A 17,470-nucleotide genomic window follows, 5' to 3' on the forward strand; every position below is an offset into this window, starting at 1 on the left:
ATAACTTATTTTTTAGAATATATCAGAATTTATAATATAAATTTTTTTAACTAAAATTATAAAAAAAATATTTTTATTTTTAAAAAATTAATAACTTTGTAAACATTTATATTGTAAAATTTCTCTCATCAATTGATACGTTTTTAAATATTCCACGGTATCTAACAAGGATTGAGAATAAAATTCCCTAACTTTTTAATAACCTTATTTCTGCTTTCTTTGGACAAAAATATGGTTACTGACATATTTAACAATAAATTAATTTCTAATGGTAGTAACAAATGGTAATAAAAACTATTCAAGTTTCTTAAGAATAAAAAATTTTTATATTCACAAATAATTTTAATTTTTGTAGAAATTTACAGAAATTTCCCTGACTTTTAATTAAATTTTCTAAAAGTCCCTGACTTTTCTCTGACCAACAAAATTCCCGGACTTCCCTGACCGTTAGACACTCTGTATTCTATTAACTGCTTTTAATAGTTTCGACGTAAAGATTTTTTGACAAATAATTCAAAAAGTCATGTTTAATCCTCTAGGTACGGGTAGGACTTGGGCGTCCCATAGATTTAACAATTTTTTTAAACAATTTTACTGCAGAAACAAAAATCTAATACATACAGTAGGTTTCAGTAGGTAAGGAAGAGTGTTTCTGTACCATCGAAAATCGTTATTCAATTGTTTAAACATTAAAAATATTATAATTGTCAATAAATTTTAAAAGAAAGTAAGTGTTAATAGTTTTTATGGTAAAATAATTACATATATTTTATATTGATAATATTTCAAATTAAATTTGTGTTCAGTAACTTTGTTTGATTTTATTTTAAATAATTTATATAATATATAAAGTCCTGATGGCATTTTCAAGTTTAATAACAAAAAACAGTGAATTTACCGTTTTTTTTTCAATTTCAACAATTATTTTCCTCCAAATCCGAAGCATAATTAGGCTTTAGTTTATCTAATTTATATAAATTAGATAAACTAAAGCCTTGAAAAAATTTTATGATAACTTCTAAACACCCTCGGCATTAGAGGGTTAAAATTTTTTTTTATTATTTATTTTGTAAATTGTAATATTACAGACTTTTTTGATTTCAATCATAATTTAAATGTAAATGACCCTTTAAATTAAATCATGATAAAAATTATGATATAAATCATGATTTAAATAAAGTTGATTTAAATCATTCCAATCCTGTAAACTGTAAAACATAATAATTCAAATTTATCTCTTTATTTAAAAAAGCAAACTCTGTTAATTATTAAATCTGATTTGACATATATTCAACTCACTAAATTATTAAAAAAAAAAAAAAAAAAAAAAAAAAAAAAAAAAAAAAAAAAAAAAAAAAAAAAAATAATGCCTCAAAATATGAGAATGCAATATACAAACATACAGATATAAAAAATATAAAATTTTCCCTGCAAAATTTTTTTTCTCCGATTTTTTATTTGTCGTCAGAATTTGTATTTATTCTAATTTTCATTCAATAAAATATCTATATTTAAACGAATTTTTTTTTACTTAACCGAAAATTTTTATTTGACTGAACTTTCATATTTGAATGAATAAACATTCGTTAGAAACATTTCGTTGCAAATTTTAAAATTAACTAATCAAAATTTTCTCGGTAATTTCTCATTAGTTAATTTTAAAATTCGTACCCAAAAGTTTCTGACGAAACGAATTTTTATTTGTATGAATTTTTAATTGATTAAATTTTTAAAACGCTAAATTTTCACTTGCGTCCGAAATTACAAATGGCCGAACAAAAAAAAAATAACTGCGCATTTTTTTGAAATTGACCAATCAGAATTTTTCTTGACAATTTTTAATTGATCAATTTTAAAAATTGCGCCGTAATCTTTCTGTCCATTGTTTGTTCGGTCATTTGTAATTTCGGACAAATGGAAATTCGGCGTCTTAAAAATTCAACCAAATTAAAAAATTCGGACAAATTTAAAATTTGATGAATTGTAATTTCTGTCATTTAAAAATTTGAATCACATAAAATTCGATTCAATGAAAATTCTGTTAAATTAAAATTCTTTTAAATAAAAAATGTACAAATTAAATAACTGTAAAGTAAAAATTCTGTAATATGAAAAATCGATTATATGGAAAATTTTGTCAAATAATAATTCAAACAAATGAAAATTCCTTTATTTAAATGGCTATTATGTTAAATGAAAATTCGAAAAAATAAAAATTCTGTGAAATGAATTTTCAGTTATATAACCCAAATTCAGTATTAATATATAGAAAATCGAATAAATGGAAATTCTGTCAGAAAATAATTCGAACGAATGTAAATTCGGCTGAAAAAAAATTCTATGTAATGAAAATCTATAAAATTAATTTTAGATGTGTCGGAAGTTCTGCGAAGAAATAATTTTTTTGACCTATAAATTTTTACTAATTTCACAGGCACACAAAAAAAAAGTGGTTTGGCCGAGACACTACAGTAGTATATTCCCATGTATTTTTCGTCGCTGAATACGAATCCGAAGTCGGAATAGTCAGATTGGCTCTTGTTTTTGAGTTATATGCTCAAAAAACGATTCAAATTTTTTTTTTTGAGCAGTTTTTTGAGATTATCTCAAAAGTTTGAGCCATTTTGACATTTCTGGCTTCGAATTCGGATTCAGCGGGAAAAAATACATGAAAATATACTAGTGTATATAAATTTTTTTTTTTTTTTTTATTTTAATTAGTTTTTTTGAGTCGTTTTTTGAGTATAACTCAAAAACAAGAGCCAATCTAACTATTCCGACTTCGGATTTGGATTCAGCGGCGAAAAATACATGGAAATACACTACTGTAGTGTCTTGGCCAAACCACTTTTTTTTGTGTGCTTGTGTTTTTAGTAAAATATTACTTTAGTAGTTTTAAATTTGTTTACTAAAGTTTTAGTAAAAAGTGACTGAAAATTAATGAAAATTCTTACCAATTTAAATTTGTAGCTCACTTTTCACTAATTTAAATTTAGAGATTGAAAAAAGTGGGTAGGATCTAATTTGTATGTTGAAATTATAAGTGTACAGGAAATCGAGAACACTTAAAATAATTTTACATTTCCTAAATAAATATCAAAAGCAATGAAGCATAAAAAAAAACACGTGCTAAGCTGTTATCTGCGACTACTGTCAAAGACGTATAACAAAAAGATACAACATTTAATTGAATATTTTCAACTAAAACAACAACAACAACAAAATTAGTAGAGCTCAATTCAGGAATTACTTACAATATGGATAAATTTACAAAATCTTGCAAAAATGCCAAAAAAAAAAATCTTTACAACTGTTACTTAAAAGTATTGATTTTAATGAAACGTTTGTATACTCACTAAATAGAAATACGTAAAATTTTGCCCATTTACATTTAAATAATAATAAATAAAAATTAAAATAATTTTACTAATTTTAATATAGAATTAAAAAATATAATATTTACAAAATTAGCAATAATTATTCTAACAGGTTTTACAATAATTTATCCAAAAAAAAGAAAACATAGTTTAAAAGGTAAAATTCGGATTAAAATAATTAGAAATCTACTTTTTTTTTTTAAACAGATTTTTCTTCTTTAGCGTTATATACCAAATATTCAATTCCATGAAATCAATCGGAACCTTAAGCAGAGATTTTATTTCCAAAGGAATGAATGGTGCTCTCAACACGCACGCTATCAGGAGATTTTTTTTACTTCTTCTTTTACTGTAAGCTAAAGATGAAAAAAGAAAGTTTATAACTTATTTTCTGTACTTTTAGAAAATAGAATAAAAAAAAAAAAAAATTTTTTTTTGGAACATTTATGAAATCAATGTCATTTACAGAGCTTCGAATAGTCGAAAAGGGTGCTATGGGTAAAATGTTCTGAAATGGCGCTAGTGTTCCCGTCAAATTCACATAGATTAAGAAGACGAATACAAAATTATCGCGTGTCCTTTTTCTCAATTATTACTTTAAAAATCATATTGAAAATAATTTTTAATTTAAATAAAATCATTGAATATATTATTTCAATTTTCCTTTCTCTGCAATCCCAGTCTACTGTCAGCTATAAGAAGCACAAACATTGGGCGTGGTGGGGAGGCAAAAGTATGAGTCCAACAACCTAGGGATTACAATACATATCACACTCACCTGGTTGGTACATTGGTTGTCAGTTCCTGTAAATAGGCCAGCGGTATCTCTCATTGCACAAAACCACTACACATTCATTGATATTTATCACCACAGCACTGAACACTTGTTTTTAGGAGAAAAAAAAAAAAATTTTTTTTTTGGTAACCTTATGCCCCAGCAAATAAAGGTACTGATTTTTTTTTTTTTTTTTTTTAATATTAACCGCGCGGTAAACTTAAACTTCACATAAAACACTGATGATATTCATCATTTTAGGGATAATTTTTATCATTCGAACAATTTGGATATTTCCTTATGAAATTTAGTGACAGATTTTTTTTCTTTTTTTTTTTTTTTTTTGAATTCAACGCATGACAAAGTTCTCGTGGAGGAAACTATCAGTGTACTAAACTGCTGCTGGTTCGCAGGCTAGCTATTCGTTCGACCCAAGTAGTAAACTTACGTTAAACGCATGCGCTGCTTTATACAGTGGTAATGCGCCGTCGCTATCAACCCCTTGTTCACCCGCACCATACTTACGACCGTATTTCATTCCCTAAATCGGTACCCTGTAGATTTCTGTATATCTATATACATAATACACGGGGATGAAAGAACAAGAGCTGATACTGTTGGATAATTTCTCGCAATAGATGAAAAAAAAAAAAAAATCAGAGTAATACAAATTAATTTTATTTTTTCATGTTGCTTTATTATAAATATTGAATATAATATTGGTTTATGATTCAATCTAGTATCTATATATATATCTAGAATACATCGAAAACAGTGGTTAATTACAAGATTTATTGTAATTTATAATTAATACTTATATACAAGTTGGGATGAAGGAAATAGTAATGAAAACTGATTAGTATACAAAAAAAAGAATATCTTTTCTAATGGCTTCCAGATATTCAGGATATCCTGCAGAAGTCATACAGGGTTATCTTATCGATGTTGGAAATTAGGATGCCCTAATTTCCGCTAGCTGAATATTGAAAAATCACCAGATTTTGAAATATCCGGTGCCAAGGAATTTTGGGATTACGTAAAAGCAATAAATTCCAAAAAACAAGAAATTAATTCTTGTAAATGGTCCTTAACAGCATCCGGATATTCAGGATATCCTAGGGATATAATTTTGTCCACGGAAATTAAGATACCCCTCACACTAACTTAAAAGTATCAAATTGATACAAAAAATATCGAATTGATATAAAAATTTGTATCAATTTGATACTTTAACTCTTTTAAATTAGGATTTCCTTAAGAAGTCCACACTGAAAAAAAAGTTCATTGAATCAAGTAAATGCATTTACTTGAGATACTTTACTTGAATCAAGCCAAATATCATCTTAATGGAAGAAATTTATTTTCTTATGCCAAGTAGTTATTAGCATTGGGCAATGTACTTGACATAAGAAAATGTGAGTTCTATACAAGCAAATACTGTTATTCTTTCAAAAAAAATATTTTACTTGCACGAAGTCCCAAAAAGTATTGAGACAAGAATATTATGTTCTTATTTTAAGTAAAGTACGTGGAGTCGTTTAGTTTCTTGAATCAAATCACTTTTTTGTTTACTTTAAAAACAGTTTTTACTTAATCCAACACTCATAGTCTTGAGACAAGAAAATCAGAATATTAATATAACTAAATATTTGTTTAAATTATATAAAAAGTTATATTGCTTGAAATAAACACGAATTAAACTAAATATTATATCTACTTAGTGCATTTCTATATATAATCGTGTTTCAAAAACATGGAATTTCTTAAAAGAATATTATATTCTTTTAATTGAAATAATTAATTTTCTCAGTAGAATTAAGTCATACAATTGAATCAAATCAATTTTTTGTTTCCTTTAAAACATTTTTTACTTAATCCAACACTTATAGTTTTGAGCCAAGAAAATAAGAAGATTAACTCTCTAAATCTGAATAAGTGAAATTTCACTTAAAATGTGTCAAAAGTCTTCCACGTAGAAAAATAAGTGTATATGTACTTAAAAATAAGTGAAACTTCACTTATTTTTGAGTGAAAACCACTTATTTAAAAGTGCATATACACTTATTTTTCTACGTGGAAGACTTTTGACACATTTTAAGTGAAATTTCACTTATTCAGATTTAGAGAGAATATAATTAAATATTTGTTTAAACCTGATAAAAAATTATATTGTTTGAAATAAACGTTAATTAAATTGAATTTTCATTGTTCTTAGTGCATTTCTATATTATCATGTTTCAAAAACATTGAATTTCTTGAATAAATATTATATTCCCTTAATTGAAATAATTTATTTTCTCGGTCGAATTAGGGGAGAGCGGGGCAAAGCCGCTATGCGGGGCAAAGGCGTTTTTCGAAATATCTTCTTTCTTTCTAATCTATTACCATTTTCGTTAACAGTTTATTGTTAATACGATTAAAGCAATAGATTGGAAAAGAAAAAACTAAAAAATATTAAATATATTAGGAAATATAACATAAAAATAGTTTTTGCAAGAAAGAGATGAAAATTTCGTTGATCGAAGATTCAAATTTAAAAAATTGCTTTAAGCACTTAGGTCTTAAAAACTTTTTGCTTGAATAAATGAAACATTTATCTACACGATCTGCATGAAATTTAGGTTTTATTTTTTGTTTAAATAAATTGAATTTTAAAAATAAAAAATGTATGGCATTGGGGGCAAAGCCGTTTAAAAACTGTTTCGTAAAAACAGTTGAAAATGAAAATCTGCATTACCTTCATATTTGAAGTTTTTCTAACTTCACATGAATCAAGTGTCAACAAATATTAACCTGATTTTTTAACCAAAACATAAATTAAAATTAATAAATTAATATTAAATAAAATAATATTAAATAATTATTTTTATTTATTTTCAAAAATTACATATTTCAATTTAATTATTTTTTTATTATTATTATCTTATATTAGCTATATTATTATGTTACATTATTTCACAAAATCAAATAAAATAAAGGACATTATTTATTTTTATGTAAAATATCTGTGTTTATTATATAATATATTAAAATAGTATAATTTTAAAAAGAATATTTCATTTAGAACATAAATTAATTTATTAGTATTCAAATTTATTATTAACATTAAAAAAATGATAAATTTTATGTAAATATAATATTAATATTTCATAATATTTTCGCGCCGTTATTTAAATTATTTTTGAATTTGAACAGTCGGTAAAGTAGACTTTTCAACGAAAAAGTGAAGAGTTGAATTCAAAATGTGAGGTTAAAAATACAAGTATTGATATTTTTTATAAAATAACTTAAAACTCTTTAAAAAATGTATAAAATACTTATGTTTCAAAGATATTAGGTCATTTACTGCAACTTAGTACAGTTTTAACGGCTATAATTTTCTACTTTCAAAAAATATAAGCAAAAACGTCGCTGCGCCCCGCCATACGGGGCAAAGCCGTTTTTTTGCATCTCTTTGAAAATAATTAAATTAATTAATCAAGCTTATAATAAATTAAATAATTACTATTGAAATTTGTTATTGATTAGTTTTAGATGAAATAGAAAAAAAAATCACGTCAATTGAAGGTGTAATAACAAAAATATTTATAAATAAATGTTACATCAGCGGCTTTGCCCCGCTCTCCCCTAAGTGATGCAATTAAGCAATTTTCCTGAAGCAATAATATAAACTTGTATACATATATTATAAGTTTGATTCCCTAATTTATTTATTCGAGTTGTTCAGTAAGTACACGTACATACATATATAAAGAAAATATTGTTATTATAGGAAAAATATTTTTTTGTGTATCTGAAAAGTAACGCTATTTTATTAAGAATACTCATTATTGAAAAATACGATTATCTACACACATAAAAATGATTTGATTGAATCAAAGAAATTATTTTATAAAATCACTTATTAAGTCAAAAATTAAATTTATTTAATTGAAAAATTTAATTGATTTTAAGAAAAAATGATTTTGGAACGTTTTGAACTAATGAAATTTTTTTAACTGACATGTTTAATCTAAAGAAAAATTTTTTTGAATCAAAGAAATATTTTTTCCAAACTTAAGCACGCTGATTTACTACGAGCGTTCACTGCGCGCGCATCAGCTACGTAAAATCACAAACAGCTGCGTGTGCCTTATGTTGCAGCATGTTCACGGCGTAATAATTTATAATCGTTTTCAGTTTTATGCAGATAAATTAAATTAAACATTAATCAATCCAAGTGTTTAATATACTTTAAGCATTAATTCAATTTCTAGAAATAATATTATATTATCTTAAATGAAATAATTTATTTTTTCAGTTAAAATAGTGATATAATCTTGAAGGAAATCATTTTTTTGTTTCCTTGAAAATATTTTTTATTTAATTAATTAACTTGATTAACGCATAGTTCTTGAATTAAAAATTTAGTATTTGGCAGAAGTAAATATGTTATTATCGCAACTCAATATTTTATTTTCAATCAAGAATATTAGGTTATTAAGCAAAATAATAAAATATTGTCTGAAGAATTTTCATTTCTTGAATCAAATAGTTTTATGCATTTGCTTTGAATTAATTTTTTACTTAATACAAATCCCGTATTCTTGATCCAAGAAAATATTTCTCTCCAAATGGATGTGAAACTTAAATAGGAGTTTTTGAAAACTATCAATTGAGTCAGGATGGCATAATGTTACTGCCTTTGGAGCGCGCAACTCGGGTTCAGATCCTCTAGTGTTGCATGTCAACCAAAACAATCGAGAAATTAACGATCTCAAGAAAGGTGATTGTTTAATTTTATTCAATATATTGATTGGTTCGTGTCATAGAGACAAGCTTCCCGTTAAGTAAATCGATCGAGATTTGCTTGATTCCGTTTTAACTTAACCTATGTATATATACAGAAATGCAGTGAAGATTTCAATGAATTTATTATATATAAACTATAAATTTTTTATAAAATTCTTTAATAAAATATAGTTTATGAAATTGTTTATTCAATTAAAATAATAAATTGACATAAGAAGAATGTAACCTTATTAAAAATAAACAGTATACATAAATATTATGTATATAATAAATATTTTGTGCCTACATTTCATATTTAAAGTGCATTTTTGATGCGTCAAGCACATAGTATACGCTCATTATTTATTTAAAAATTATACAGAACTGTAGTATTTCTATATAAAATATATTTAACATTATACATAACGGTTAATAACCTATGTTATTGTAAATGATATTTTTTCTATCTATCGTAATTAAATATATAGTTTTTATTGAAGAAATTAAAAATATTTCGAGTGATTACTATTATTATTATCTAACCTATTTAAATTTTTTAAGCAATTCAAATTTCTAATGTCTAAAATTTCTCTTAAAAACAATCACTATTAGTATAATTTAAATATTGTAATTTTTTAAAAATTATATATAATTTTTAAAATATTCTTTTCTCATTAAAATAAATACAAAATCATATAAATTAAATAATTTATTATTTTTTCTTTATTCAACGAAGTAATATTTAACATAATACATTAGAGAACAACTCATCCACGAATTCAAGCACATAAGATATTTTACAGAATCATTTTCCAATCTGTTCTTATGTTTTCTGATGGTCAAAGATTTTTCATTTTAATAATTTTAATAATTTTATAATTGTCAATAAAATTAGTTAAATATTTGATAAAACTAAAATTTGTAAACTAATAAAAATATTAAATTAGGAAAAAAGTATGTAAAATTTGACATTCAAATTGAAACATTTTTATAAAATACTTTTGAGAAGCTCCTTTTGCTTACTCATCATCTAAATCTATCTGATCATGTATTCTTTTCCTGCTTTCAGTTTTGTTCGTATCTTCTGACATTTTACTTTTCACAATTAACTTCCTTTTTTATTTTAAAAAATCGATGAAAAACAGGTATTTTATTATTATAATAAAAAATATATACGTTTGATCGAGATTTAGAAATAACATTCGAACGATCAAAGTCAATCATAAACAAAAAAAAATCACGCTTCTTGGCTTGATAAAATGTATCAATATTCAAGCATATGCAGTCGATATCGAGCAATTATTGGATTGACATGCAACACTAAGATCCTCGGACCGTGAAAAATTTTCATTCAAGGTATACTTGTTTTAGTTGTGTTAAGTATTAATTAAATATAAATGTGTATGTAAAATAAACATTATTTAAATAAATAATAAAAAATATGAATGTTAATAATAAATAAAAATGTTTGATTTAAGAATTAGATATGGTGGGATAAGGAAGGAGTGTAGGAGGTGGGGGGGGGTAAATTCAAGTAAATATTTACTTGTATTGGAAAAATATTTTTTTCGTTCAACTCCATAAGTTTTCTCAAGTCAAGAAAATATTTTCTTGAGTTAATATATATATGATCTTGACTTAATATATTTTACATTTCTTAGAAGTCAATAAACTTCTTAGACGAATTCCATATTTTCTTGGACCAAGAACATATGGTCTCCTCACAATATAAATAATATTTTCATTTAAATCTTGTCTTACTTGATCCAATATTGCAAAGATTTGAATGAATCAAATGAAACAATTGATTTGACTACATATATTCTCAGAACAAGAAAATATTTTCTTTCTTTAATGTATTTTACATTTGTTACAAGTTGATTAATATATTGCTCGAATTCCATATTTTCTTGGATCAAGAATATATCCTTCGTCCTAAATATACTATCTCAAGACAATAGTTTACTTAAACCAATGCCGTAATTGACTTGTCCCTATTCAATTCCACGGTTTACTTGAAGCAAGTAAAATTTTCTTGATTCAATACTATTTTTTTTCAGTGTACTCTTTAAATTTTGAGTTGACTACAATTCCACTTGTTTTTACTACCTCAAGAAAGTTAATTTTACTACCGACCTGTAGTTGTACTTTAACTACATATTTATACGTAAAATCAACTATTACTTATTAACTTCTTAAAAATAGTTACATTAACTACATGAACATGATTAGATTATCTAAAAAAGTAGTTATTTTAACTACTTTCTAGTCAACTACCCAATGGTAGTTGAATTTCTCGGCAACATTTTTTTCAGTGTACAGTAAAATCCCGTTTATCCAAGCTCGCTTTATTCGAGGTCTCGATTATCCGAGGTGGTGTCCCAGTAGAAAATTTTGTATTATCTGGAGTTTAGTCTACTTCATCCGAGTTATATTTAATTTTAGTTTTTTATAAATATGAGTTTATTTCTAATAAATTCAAATTGTAAAATTATTATTAAATATATACAATATTATTTACCCGTTTGTAATAAATAATAATTGTTTAAACAATAATAATGTTAAATTGTAATAACAATTCGGATTATCCGAGTTTTCGCCTTATGCGAGGTAGGTCCGGTCCACATTAGCTCGGATAACCGGAGTCCTACTGTATATATGGACAAATCCACGAAACTTTTAACTTTTATGACACCTGAATCAAACACTTAAAAGTCTATATTATTTTTAATTAAAACTTAATATAAAATTTTTTCTTGATAAATTATATACAAAGTAACATTTCTGTACAATATTAGAAGAAAATATTAATTTGTCAATTAGTTTTATAAGTTAAAAAGTGAAAAAACACTGAAATTTCATGTGACACAGTCAGAAAAGTTTACATTCTTAACGAATTTTCTTTTGCGGCGGGTAAAATATCGCTTCAGCTGCAAAGGAAATATCTAACAGACATATTTTGTCAAAATTTGTTCACTATCCCATTAGTGTGCCCTCAATGTTAATAAAGATATGAAGGGTTGATTGAGTGACGCCACTTTTTGAGGCAATTTAATTAAACATATTCTTATAAGGAAATATCTTGTGCGGCGTTCAATGAAAATAAAAGTTCAATGGATTTCTGAATAGAGAATGAAAAAACGAAAATTTTAAGACCTTTTACATTGATGTGCCTCTAAATGTACTCCTGTAGGAGCAATTAGAAGATGATAATAAAAATCGTGATTTCATTTAAATTTATACATTTTTGAAAGGCACAACTGCATTTTTGCTTTAAACAGGTCAATCTATGGTGTGATCGAAACATTTTCATACATATATTTGAACACAAAAACGCCGCTTCAGTATTTTGAGTGAAACAAATTTTATTAAGTTAAGAATATGCTGAAAACACTTTTTTGGAGTCTTTATCCCCTCTTTTCTCAAAATCCTGACTTGCTAAGCAAATTTGGGTGCCAGAATCGTGTTCAGAGGACGAAAATACTTTGGAAACCACTCCGATATCAAAAATAAAAAAAATTGAATTTTTCAATTTTATATGTAATTTATTAACATTAAAGAGTTTAAAGAGTTAAACATTGACGGCGCGAGCTAAAAACGAATCACGCATATAAATTTGTAGTGCTAAAATGTACTTAAACGTGTATACAAAGTGACATCAATGTGCCTGCAAATTAAAAAAAGAAATTTTCTTTTCTTGAAAGTTAAAAGTTTTGTGGATTTGCTCATATATTTGTGATTCTCTGTAAAATTTATAGTCGACATTTTAAATTGGGTTAAATATATGTACATTTTTTAAAAACCTATTCTTTAAATAAAGAACGAAATACTACATATATATAAATATAATATTTTATTTCGCGCTTTATAGAAAAAGGTCGTTTTTAAATAATTTGTTTTATGAATTCATATCAGGAAATACTAAGAAGATTTTGTTAAAAGTTTAAGAGTTATCATATATGTTAAAACGTTTCGTTTCGATATGTTTTTAAGGTTCATAATTTTTTTTTTAATTAATTGTTCTTTTATTTTTTATATAAAAATATGTCTCATTTAGTTTACAAAAATTAGAAACTGTTACAGTTTGACGCAAACACGGAGAGAAATAGATGGTAAGAAATTATGATCTTAAGATGGTAAAAAGTAGATGGTATCCGGTACAATCTATATGCTACTCGGTACCATCTAGATGATAAAAAAGTGAGGTTATGTTACCCACTTTACAATCAAGATGGTACTCCGTACAGTATGTATTATCCCGTACAATCTAGATTACTGTCCGTATATGTAAGATCAAATATGATACCTGATACTATCTAGATAGTACCCCGTACCATCTATTTCTCTCCGTGAAATATTATTTCTCTATATTTTCCTAAATATTTTACTTTTTATAAAACTTAACCTTAAAATTTTTTTACAAATTTTACAAATATGAAGAAATTGTAAGATTATAATTACATTTTACATGCAACTTTTTTTTAGACTAAATCTTAAATATTGTAGTTGTAGTTTAAATAATGTTCATTTTATTAAAGGAAGTCTTTCCCTGTTTTCATACTATACAATTTTAAATAAGTATTACAAATTTATTAATTAATTAATTTATTTATTTTTAAAACAAATAAATTAATTATTAATAAATAAATAACTAAATGGCATTTAAAATTAATTGTTTGTTCAGAGTGTAAGTCACTGTACCCGTTACCCTATGGGGCATTCTATGGGAAATTTTGATTGAAAATTTAACGTCAACGAAGAAAGTATGTTTTTGGAACATTTTTTAATCTATTGTACTAAGAAATGAAAAATTATGCTATATATGAAATTTGTTCATTTTTTCTCAAATTTCTCAAATATGTGCTCAAAAATAACGTACCTATAACAGAAGCAACAAAAAGTTGAAACTTTGCAAAATCTTCTATGTATTTTTAAATATAAATTAGTAAGATAAAAAATAAAAAAAATCAATTCGAAACCCCAATAAAATTAATTTATTTATAAAAAAAATCTTATTTATTATATAAAAGTTAACAATTTTTATTTTCGTTAACATTATTTAAAAATTGAAGATAAACTTAGTTAAGTTTTTCTTTTTGTTTTTTTTCTATTGGCTAAAATTTTCTAAACTTAATCGTTTTTAAAGTTTTGAGTAATTGAAAATAGACCTATATGTTTTAAAAACGATATTTTTAAAAATTCATAACTCTAAAATTTTCGCACTTTTTTAAAAAAAACGTAAATTTTCAAAAATTGTGAAATTTTTTGATAATAAAAATTAATTTAAAAATAACAATTTCATAAAAATGAATATAGGTACATTTGCAATAACCGATTCAACTGTACTATAATCTAATTCAATATGGTCATATACATTAGTATACACACTAGGTATGCTTATGACATTAATGGATCACTAGTATCGATTTCCTCTCTTCGAGTTAATTTAAAGTCTAGGTAAGAGTCGAATCATACTTATATAGTGATACATTCATATAATATGTAATTATATCATTTTTCACGTTAGAAAACTTCATTTTATTCAAAAATTTTTGTCAAAATTGCTATGGTAACTTTAGAAAAAATTGTCTCAAATTTTTATAGCATTTTTAATGAAATTTTTATAATAATTATTATAATAATTAAAAAAATAATAATTAGAAGAAGTATAAATAAATTTGATTCGAAAAAATAAAAATAAATGGTTCAAAATTTTTAATTTATTGAAAAAAAATTATTATGTAAGGATTAAAATGAAAATTGCACAATATTAAATAAAAGTTCATTTATTTCCGTCGTTACAAATATATGTTAATAAGTCGGAAGATCGCCGTAGACTGACTACAATTGGGAAGAACCGATTCATCCTTCGTACTTGCCGAATATCGACAATGACATATCTTACAGTTCGGCCGTCCTGGCTTATTTCGTCTCGAAATATACGATTATAATTATAAACGGAATAGTTTGTGATTATTATTAGAATTTTTATCGTGTATTTAATTGTTCGATCAACTTACAAATATATTTGAATCACTCGAACGCGATTAATCGTGTTCCACAACATTTATAAACAGTTGCTTCGACCTCATAAAGTTAGCAAATAAATACTTTTGTCATAATAAAAATTTTTTTCACAAATGCACAATTTTATCAAATAACATTTGGTCAACAAGTAAAATTTCTTTCTCTCCGTAACAAAATTCATTTTTTTTCACATACGCACATTTTATCAAATAACATTAAATTGACAAATAAAATTTCTTTTTCCTTCTGCGACAATAATCTACTTTCACACATACGCACATTTTTCGAACATCATTAAATTAACAAATAAAATTACTTTTTTTTCTGCGACAATAATTTATTTTCACACATACACACGATTTATTGCACATAAGATTATAAAACATGATTAACCCTTTGGCAGTAACTCTTAACGTTTCTTGGAGACATTTTAGTAAAATTGTATTTGTTTAACTCCCTTAACATACTTCAACTCAAAGTATGGGGATTATCTTTGATTGAAGATGACAAAACACTAAACACTCGGTCATCCTGTCCATTTATTCGTCCCGAATAATTCGTTAACGGAAAATGTTCTGAACAATATTCACCAAGTAGAGCAACAAATTCGGAGTGCCAGAGTCTCATATTTAAGGCTTCCCAAGTTCCAACATACGGTTTTTGAGTCACCTGGAAGTTTTCAATATCTTTTAAAACGTATCTATCATTACGTAATTTTTTCTCTATACGGTAAGGTCCCTTAAATTGTGGAATTAGTTTTCTCGCTGGCCCGACCGTACTATCAAAGTTTTTTATCATTACAAAATCGCTAACTTCGTAGTTATGCGATTCTTTTCTTTTAGAATCAAAATTTTTTTTGTTGTAGTTTTGAGTTTTCACAATGGATTCGCTTGCTTTTTCCCTTATTGATTCGAGATCTCTACCTACCCCGTCGCAAACGCTCTGCTCCAAACACTCGGCAACGTGGTCAATCAACTTTCCCTCTGGTTCACTCCAAACAAAAGTTTACTCGGAGTGGTACCAGTGGAGCTATGGATCACGTTATTTAAAGAAAACTCCACGTCGGCGAGCAGTCTGAACCAGTGATTGCCTCAAGAAGGTTCTGATATTTTACCCAGAATAGGACCTAAAACTCTATTGGTACAATCAACCTGGCCATTTGCTTTTGGTGAGGCCGTCGCTATTAATATGTGATTTACATTGTTTTCATCGACGAACGACTTGAACTCTTGCGAAGTGAAACAAGTTCCGCGGTCCGAAACTATGTTTTTAGGTCTACTGTAATTTCTGAAGTATTCTTTTAAACAATTTACAGTCTCTTTCGTCTCGGTTGATTTTACGGCGTACAATTTTACGAACTTGGTAAATCCGTCTATGACCAACAAGATATGCCTCTTTGTACTTATGTTTTTATCAATAGGGCCAAAATGGTCAATATGACATGTATGAAAAGGCAAGTCACCTTTAGGAATAGGGTTTAAAAATCCCTCTTTTTTCCCCGTCAGGCGCGAAAATGCAACGCATTTCAAACAATTTGCAATATAATATTTTATCTTGTTGTTCATGTCAGGAAACCAGTAATTTCTTAATATCGCTTCGGCAGTTTTCTTAGGGCAAAAATGTCCCATTTCGTCATGGTATTTTCTTATTATATTGTTTTCCATTTTATTCGGTACATAGAATAATACTTCGTTATTTCTTTTTCTATAAACTAAACCGTTGCGCATTTCGTAGAGTTTGTCCTCACTATTCTCTAATTTTTCCCTTAGCTCTTTTATTTTAACGTCTAAGTTTTGACTTATCGCAAGATTTGACTCTAAGGTGTTATCTTCTACAATCATTACGTTTGTAGCACGACTGAACGCATCGACATGCTTCATCTTTTCCCCGCTTCTGTGTTCCAAAATTTTGTCATAATTCTCAAGCTCCGCGGACCATCTACAAATTCGCGGATTTATTTCCTTTTTATCCAAGGTCAACTTTAAGGCATTACAATCAGTGACAATTTTGAAAACGATACCCTGTAAATATATTCTGAAACGTCTCAGAGCATAGATGATGGCGAGAGTTTCGAGCTCAAAACTGTGATACCTGGACTCTACTTCAGTGGTGCGCTTTGAAAAGTAGGCAATAGGGTGAAATTGATTATCTCTTTTTTTCTAAAGCAAAACAGCACCAAATCCCAACTTACTTGCATCACAGTGAAGCTCGGTTTCATCTCTCGGATCATAAATGCTCAAGATGGGGAATTCCATAAGATTCTTTTTAAGTGTTTCAAACGCGTTGTATTGACTTTCGCCGAAAAGGTACTCGACATTTTTTTTAAGGAGATCATGCAGCGGTTTCGTGGTCACAGAGAAACCCGGCACGAACTTGCGGAAATACGCACATAAGCCAAGAAAACTCTGTAATTCACGGATATTTTGTGGAACCGGAAAGTTGTAAACTGCCTCAAGTCCGCGATTTGTTGGGCTTATACCGTTAGCGAAAATTTTATAACCAAGATATTCTGTTTCTTTTT

At 26.4% G+C, this 17,470-nt stretch overlaps 1 protein-coding gene across 3 annotated transcripts in view; it reads right to left on the reverse strand.

The window, feature by feature from the left end:
* Positions 1-4,570, reverse strand: part of LOC127287608 (teneurin-m) — a 122,103-nt gene extending 117,533 nt beyond the window's left edge. For 2 of the 3 annotated variants that reach the window (XM_051314624.1, XM_051314623.1), the window contains exon 1: positions 4,156-4,570. In XM_051314624.1, the coding sequence (XP_051170581.1) occupies positions 4,156-4,168 (13 nt within the window). In that variant the 5' untranslated portion in view covers positions 4,169-4,570. The remainder of the gene's footprint in view (positions 1-4,155) is intronic. The other variant, XM_051314625.1, reaches the window with a different exon arrangement.
* Positions 4,571-17,470: the final 12,900 nt, after the last annotated feature.

This window comes from Leptopilina boulardi, unplaced genomic scaffold (genome assembly GCF_019393585.1).
Source record: "Leptopilina boulardi isolate dan_hultmark-lab unplaced genomic scaffold, ZJU_Lbou_2.1 LbouV2_371, whole genome shotgun sequence".
Taxonomy (NCBI): Eukaryota; Metazoa; Arthropoda; class Insecta; order Hymenoptera; family Figitidae; genus Leptopilina; species Leptopilina boulardi.